General features: G+C 43.3%; 2 protein-coding genes across 2 annotated transcripts; both read left to right on the forward strand. All coding sequences in view use genetic code 11, as the record gives it.

The window, feature by feature from the left end:
- Positions 1-857: 857 nt before the first annotated feature.
- On the forward strand, positions 858-4,603 carry EGR_06137 (CWF19-like protein; the record flags this gene model as incomplete). Its single annotated transcript, XM_024495386.1, has 11 exons — positions 858-883; positions 912-996; positions 1,026-1,101; positions 1,137-1,238; positions 1,279-1,673; positions 1,749-1,883; positions 2,058-2,190; positions 2,632-2,915; positions 3,699-3,821; positions 3,897-4,006; positions 4,468-4,603. 11 exons carry the CDS (start codon positions 858-860, stop codon positions 4,601-4,603), a joined length of 1,605 nt encoding a protein of 534 aa, XP_024350217.1.
- A 1,273-nt stretch (positions 4,604-5,876) lies between these two features.
- Positions 5,877-6,797, forward strand: EGR_06138 (Mitochondrial import receptor subunit TOM40; the record flags this gene model as incomplete). Its single annotated transcript, XM_024495387.1, has 1 exon — positions 5,877-6,797. The coding sequence occupies one exon, from the start codon at positions 5,877-5,879 to the stop codon at positions 6,795-6,797; it is 921 nt and encodes a 306-aa protein (XP_024350218.1).
- Positions 6,798-7,795: the final 998 nt, after the last annotated feature.

Below are 7,795 nucleotides of genomic sequence, written 5' to 3' on the forward strand. Positions count from 1 at the left end.
AGACATCTAGCACACAAACCAAAGATAGAACGAGAACCAGGTCAAATATTTGTTGATTAATGACACAGTATAATTACTGAAACGCTAAAAAACAAAAATGGGCTAAACAGCTACCAGAATTTGGTCTAAAAATAAGTTTAACGTAATTTTTAAAACTTGCTGAGTTGAACTTGCTCAAAAGTAAGGGTGGCTTTAGGTAAAGATAGTCAGAGTGATATAAATTCAAACGGCAAAGTCGTATTTGCGAAGTCCCTTGGTTTTACTATTTATGCATCATGTTATATTGCACGACTTCTATGGCAAAGGGGATTAACCCGGAATTTACCACCAAAAATAGTGGTGATTTGTGAGATAGCGATAGTGCTTTGTTCCGTTATATGAAAACCTAAAAGGTAGGCACTTAATACTTTAGTGAATGAAGCACTGGGCTAAGTGCAGAAATATTGGGTTTTTTTGACCCCGACATCATCAAAGCTGCAGCGTTCATTATATGTGGAAAATCTCACACGTGCCATGTGCGGTTACAGGAGTGGCTGCTTTAATCAGCCACCCATCAATAACTGATTGAGATGCCTAATTAAAAAGCCTCCCCCGTAGGACAACTCATTTTAGGTGCAAAAACATTAATCCCTGACTTTTACAGCTGGTCGTTGCTGAAGAAAATGCCTTGACCTTTATTTTACATATCCAAGGGTCAAGCAGCGGACATACATCAGAGCCTTTTTAAGGTATTTTGCAATCATTTATTTCTAAACTTACCTCCAATAGTTAATCCCTTACTGTAACCTTGAATGTGAATAACCCTTCTGCTCATTCCGGTTTTAACGACTTCGTTATAGGCCTTTGGCTTTTATTTCATGAGCGAGGAAGAGTCTTGTAAAATGTATTGGTTCCAACTCTTCTTACTTTAGACTTATTTGTGGTGATGTTTGTGGACAGTTTAAGACTCTTTACACCAGAATCAGAAGAGTGCTTGCTGCAGCTGGCTCCTTTGAGGTATTTCTATTTAGTCGATGACTCTTCAGGCCTTATTTTGCGTCGGTGACTTCTTCGGCGAAAATGGGGAAGAATTTGAAAAAATATGTGAGGATCCTTCAACAAGTGCGGTTTATTTAGGTCTTTATGCTTATTTCCAGTTCCCATCATGACATATGTTTTATGTCTTGCCACACCAACCGCTCTTCGATTTATAACCGACTTGAATGGGTGTGAATTGTGTCCGTCAATAAAATATCTTGGTACGGTGCATTTAATGTTGCCTTATAACTTCCCTTACAGGCCAACAGGGAACGTACACAACAATATCTGGACTTCGGATCGTTTACGTTAGCGTTAGTCCAAATGTTGAAGCAGATTCAGACACGTGGGTCACCGAATTTCCGTCACTTGAAGCAGACCCCTCCTTCAGTGGAGTCGACTTGTTGCTCACATGTCAATGGCCTGCATACATCGTCCCCTCAAACGACCCGCTTTCTTCCAAAGTGGCTGATCAAACCTCCCTGTGTGTCGCCCATATTGCGAAGTCTGTTAAACCACGGTACCACTTTGTTGCCACAAATGGTGTGTTTTATGAGCGCAAGCCATACAGAAATCATCGAGTTCTTCAGGAAAAGGAGAAACTCGTCACTCGATTCATTGCTTTGGCTAAGGTTGGCAACAAGGGGAATGCAAAGGTATGTTTTTTGTCCTCGGAAGGTGATATGTTTATGGAACCTTCTTTATTACTTTTCCCCGAAATGTTTTTTTAGTATTTGTATGCCCTAAAAGTCAAGCCGGTGGATAAAATGTCTCAAATCGAACTTTGCGCACAGCCCCCAGATGTGACAGACAATCCGTATTTTGATACCCTTGAAAGGACTACGGTAGCAAAACCCAAGGAGACGGTATGACTTTGTTGCAATATATAGTTGTTAATTGAAATTCAGTCATCAACCCTAGTGTATTTCGTGTTTATTATGACCCTGTAATTTGCTGTTATAAGAACTTTCCATTTCTTTATAACCGTTTTATTGGTCGTAGCAGTGTAGTACTAGCATCAAAGTGACACCGTTTTGTAGGAGGTCCAAACCGAGCAGTATTTCTACGCCACAAGCAAAAAGCGGGCCGCTGATGGCGATAACGATCGAAAACGCACAGATTGGAAGCTGAAGAAGTATGACAGTCCTCATTTCACCGAAAACACCCCCAAAGGTTGGTTGTGCTTCATTTACTTACCTAACAAGTCAACCTCAGCTTCAGTCTCCCTAGGCTCTCATTTAGGGCAATGGGATTTGCGGAAAAGCATATTGTAGTAAACAACATCTATCCCGTGTATTAGTAGTTTGCTCTAGGTGTTTTTCGTCTCCTTGTTTACCAAACTACCTACTACGTGAGATTATCTAGTCTCATCTAAAATTCTACTTTATAGGAAGGTGTATTGTAGAAACTCCGGAATATATTGTAATTCAAAATCGTATTTTAGTACCTTACCTTACTGTATGCGTAATCGCTGTCCTGTTTTGATGGGATATAAATTTAGTTCATTGCGTCGTTATCATTCATCAGCCGAATCTTGAGAAAGTGGGAGAGTAGATGTGCAGTTAGGTTGAATATCCTCCAATTAGCACATCTCTCTTCTGCCACTCAATCTAGTTCACGATGCTTGTTGGTTCTGCCTGGGCAATCCCCAAGTGGCAAAGCACCTCCTTGTTACCATAGCAACACACGCCTACCTGGCCTTGCCGCGTGGGCCTCTAGTCAAGGACCACGTACTCATTTTGACAGTGGGACACCATCAGAGCTGGTTGACCTGCTCTGAGGTTGTGCAGGCCGACATTGAGGCCTACAAAAGCAGTCTGCGGGCCATGTTCAAGGAAGAGGGCAAGGTGATGGTCACCTTTGAGCGCAACTACAAGACGCACCACTATCAGCTTCAGGTGTGGTTTCAACTTTTCTTGTCCTACTTGTAATTCAAGCAGCGAGCGCCGTCTTACGTAGTTTCCTCTAAATCAAACTCGGGTTTTCATTTGTTTCAATCGGCCTATTCAGGTCTCAGGTAGCTTTAGAGGTGGACGTTATTGGCTTTCTTTATTTGAGCCCTTCTTTATGTTCTATCAAACTTACATCCTGATCAGTTAGCCGCTTTTGTGGCCTATTGATAAAGAGCGGGAGGCAGTCTCTTTTGAAGTTACCTTTTTCCTAATTCATGAGTATTTGAAATGAATGCCCACCTTATCGCCAGAGCTACTTCTAGAGAAGGTGCTTTACTACGGCTGCACTGGAAAGGCGGACAAAGTCGGGACATGGCGAAGGCTCGTCTAGTACCACATAAAGTTCCATTTTAGTCGTCGTTTCCCGTCATCCCCGCAATCACTACCCTACTCTGGTCGTTACGAATCCCCTGAAGAAAGAAGATCGGGTTGATTTTTCGTTTCGGTAGTGGATGCTCTGGTATGCATCCATCCATCGAACCCGGAATTGGTGTTCATTTGAAGTGAATTTGGTAACACTCACAAATGTAACGTCCAGCTTATCACTAAAGGTCTTTTAAGTCGTGCAAGTTCAAAGTAGGTTTATCCTAAGTTTGCAGAAAGGAACTGTATGGGCACCGGTTCGTGAGAGACCAAGCGGGCTCTCGTCATTGCACAAGTGTCCAAAACATTCATTCGTCGTGCCATCTTCGTGGATCTTGCTTTTAAAAATCTATGATTGTCTTGTAGGTGGTGCCAGTGCCATTTGCTGTGGCAGGAGAAGTAAAGAAGGCCTTCCTCGAAATGTCCGAGAGTCTGCCCAACTCACCCTGCAAGCTGGAGCAGCTGCCCAGGTCCTCATCGATTAGTGACGTGGGTGTGCAAACACAACTCCTCTCTACACTGCGTTTTGCTTTGTTTCATCCGCATAATCTATTCTCCTTTCAGTTCTGCAAGCCAGGCATCCCCTACTTCTACGTTGAGCTTCCAACCGGTGAAAAGCTGTTTAACAAGATCGAGAGGGACCGGGTCTCCTCGTCGGATGTCAATTTCGGCCGGTATGCTGTTCAAACTAAAAAAAGAGTATCCTTAGTCTTTTTGTACCCACTTATGCTGCTGTCGGCATTTTATAACGTCATTTAAGCTAGTTGTAGGGAATGCCGCACGAACTTGGGTAGTGCGTATTTTTTGACGGTAATCATCAAGTCTACTTCATAAGGGTCACTTGAGGAACTTATAACTCACACTAAATTGCAGGAGCAACCGTCTTCCTACTAGTTATTATTTCTTCCCCTCGATTTTATCGTTCTCAGCTCAAGTAACCATAATTGACACTATTCGACTGCCTCCATGATGGTCGCGGTCCTGATTCCACACCCAAATTGCTCTGTTTTAATCCAAGTAGTTTCTTTTGCACCGTCTTGGTTACCCACGTGATCTAAAACAGTTTATGGAACTCAGTGCTGTTTAGACTTTTTACTAATTCCTTTCACTGACGTCTCCTCGTCCCCCTTCCTAGCGCCGTACTAGCCTCCGAGGCCATTTTAAATTGTCCGGAACGGGTGAACTGGCGGGAGTGTACGGAGAGCGAAGAGGTGGAGACTCAACTGGCTGCCGAAATGCGCTCCAAATTCGCCGCCTTCGATTTTACCTGAAGCGCAAGCGGTGGAGGATCTGTACAAATGCGAGTCTGTTTGTTAGATAGATTGACTGTATAAAGTCTGCTGAGTTAAAGTGCTTGTCATTTTACTTGTCATGTCCCCTTACTTGCCTGGTAGTTTCAGTCTTTGCTTGAGCGTGTGGAGCTGGGTCGTGCTCTGGGGCGGTGCTCCATTGATGGGGACGCTGATGGGGAAGCTCTTAGAGGAACGTGCAGTGGTGCGTTGTCACCTCGCCTCATATGGTTGGAGTATCTAGCTCTATGATCGTGTTTTAGGTTACTTTGAATCTGCTAAGTACCCGCTTGGGACCCTTTGGATCATTGCTTCTTTCCGTCGTTACGGCATCGGTATCAGGCGCAGACCATACGGTTGCATCCCATCGTCTAAGATCATGATTTCTTCACTTGACATTTGCGAAGGAGTTAATTGACTACCCGATGTGGTTCTACTCTGTTTTACCGTCCATCAACTGGTACTGATGACTGATTTTGAAGTCGAATGGATGTCTAAAGGCAAGATTCTCACCACCAGTAACTTGAGGCGATATAGTGGCTAACCCTTCGCTCAATTGAGAGAAGGTGATGTTAAAACCAACTCTAAATTTGCCGAATTATTTTTTTTTCATGCTTAGGTCCACCTGTAAGTTGCGAAATTTGGAAAACAGACTCACTCAAAACTTCACTTGCGTCAGATCTCATCAAAGCGGATGGTATGGCGCAACACAATTTACCAATTTTTTCGGATAAAAAATTCCGAATTATAAGTCTGAAATTGTAAACAACTGCATCTGATTATTAATTTTGCTCTCCATCCTAGGAAATAAAGGTCAAGGAGGTAACTATTAATGCTGATCCTAATACTTACTTTACTCAGCAGACGTAATTAATTTGAGAAACACACTAAAGGCTTTAATAACATTGCAAACTTTAAAAAGACAATATTGGTATTGAAGTGACAATCTTTGGTAAATTACCGTAACTCTAACGCCTCTGACATGTTCAAAACCACCGTAAATGTAATTGATTGATGTTGAGATACTTTCTACCCTAATATTCTAATTAGTTTTAGTATCCAAACGCTTTTAAAAAAGTGTAAATTAATCGGCGTGTTAAATGTTTAGGACCAGTGTCTGCTTATTTATTCGTATTACAAACAAGTCTTAGTGGCTCGACCCCCGTGCGGCTATTTCGGTTTGCGAACGTGTCGGGTTGGCCGCGGATTCTAAATCTGGTCAGTAGAACGCTCTTGTGTGTATATTTGTTTTGCTATGGATTCTATGGAGAGCGCCTACACACCATCAGAGGCCAAACCTTATGACGATGGGCCATGCGCCATTGAAAACATCCACAACAAGGCCCACGACATTTTCCCCATTCCCTTCACTGGGATAAAGTTGTTGATTAACAGAGGCCTTTCACCTCATTTCCAGGTCAGTCATTCGTTAACACTTAGTAGTGGTGAAAGCGCTGGCTATCGTTTTGGTGCTACTTATGCAGGCCACAATAAAATCTCCGAAAATGAGGCGTTCCCCGTTCTTATGGGTGAACTTCAACCTAACGGTCAACTTCAGGCTCAAATCGTTGATCAACTCTCGCCTATGTGTCGTGTTCGCTACCTGGCTCAGATTCAGAAGTGCACAATGGCTGGTCAACAGATTTCCGGGGAATTGCGTAGGGAAAAATGGCAATTTGGCGTCACTCTAATCAACCCGGATCTGAATCGCGGTCAGATGATGCTAGCGGTAGATACCATGCGCAAGATGTCAAATCGATTTTACATGGGCTCCATGTTCTTCTACCACCTCTCATCCCAGCTACCCGGAGGTCAAGATGGCGTCTGGAGTCTCGGAGGTAAATATGTCTCCGATTTTTGGCAGTTTGCTGTTACCGCCCGGCCCTATCAACTGGCCTTTCATTCCAGTTTCCATCTAAAAGTTAACGAAAATCTTCAACTGGCTGCTGAGCTGGAATCAAACTACCAACAGCAATCAAACATCTCCACCATCGGTTATCAGTATGACCTTCCGAAGTCGAACGTCACCTTCAGAGCGCAGCTCGATTCCAATTGGAATATTGCAGCCATGTTGGAAAAACGCCTTATTCCCTTCCCCTTAACCTTCACGCTCACTGCTCTGGGAAATAGCATAGCCTCAAAGTACGAAGTGGGAGTCGGCTTAACAGTCGTCTAATTTTCCTTTTCCCTTCCCTAGGCGCCTGTCTTTTCTTTCACAGTAGCACCTTCTCAAAGACAGCTTGCACGGCGTGCTGTTCTCCCTAATTGAGCGACCACCCACCACCATTTTCTGTAAATAGCGTCTTCTTTGCTCCCTTGGTCGGAGTTTTGTATGGCTTTCGTTTATATAGCTTGTACACCAGTGGTGGTGATATCCTCGGCGGGTTCGCTGTGTCAATTAAAAATTGAGGTTTTAAGAGAGGTCTTTGTATTTTTCTTTCACAGGGGGGTCATTTTGGTTTTGTGCTAATTCGTTTCTCAATTTTTGTTCATTGGCAAGGTCTTTTTGAGTAGTTATCAGAGTTGCTCGTGAATTTATTCCCCGTAAACTGTAGCCTGCCTGTCTGTTGTTGGATTGCCTCCTGGATGTTTCCCGCTGGGTAGTGGGTGTTCTGAATGCCCTTAAGTTGAACTAGTTTTGCGAATGCTGGTGTGGTTGCATATGCTGCCAGGCAAGTGATAATTCACACACTATTATTCCCGTGGGAGAATTGTATCCTGCCTTCACGTTGCACTCGATTATCTGCAATGCCAACGGGAGAGTTATTTTGTGTGATACGTGTCAATGGGTTAGTGACCTGCTGTGTTTTTCGATCATTTTAGATAGCAACTGGGCCTAGGTGTCGGAATTTCAATTGCTTTTGCCTACTTAAATCTCCCCTCGTTAATGGACCATTACCGTGGTAAAAAGTTCATGCACTGCTTAATTGCTTCGATATGTGACGGTGCTGATTTCGATTAGCCCCATTAGGGAATTCTAGAAAAGTCTACCATAAGGATTTGGAGTGGTTGAATTTTCTACTTCCTCGATGCTAATAACTGCTCTTCATCACCCCTCCCGCAGGAGTTTATTCGGAGTCTCTTCTCCACTAGGTTATTGTTTGTATCTGAGGAGTGTCATCTCACTTGCTAAATAACTCTTTGCGTCAATCTAGCGATGCAGTATTCGTTATT

The sequence above is a fragment of the Echinococcus granulosus genome (genome assembly GCF_000524195.1).
Source record: "Echinococcus granulosus chromosome Unknown EG_S00051, whole genome shotgun sequence".
Classification (NCBI taxonomy): domain Eukaryota; kingdom Metazoa; phylum Platyhelminthes; class Cestoda; order Cyclophyllidea; family Taeniidae; genus Echinococcus; species Echinococcus granulosus.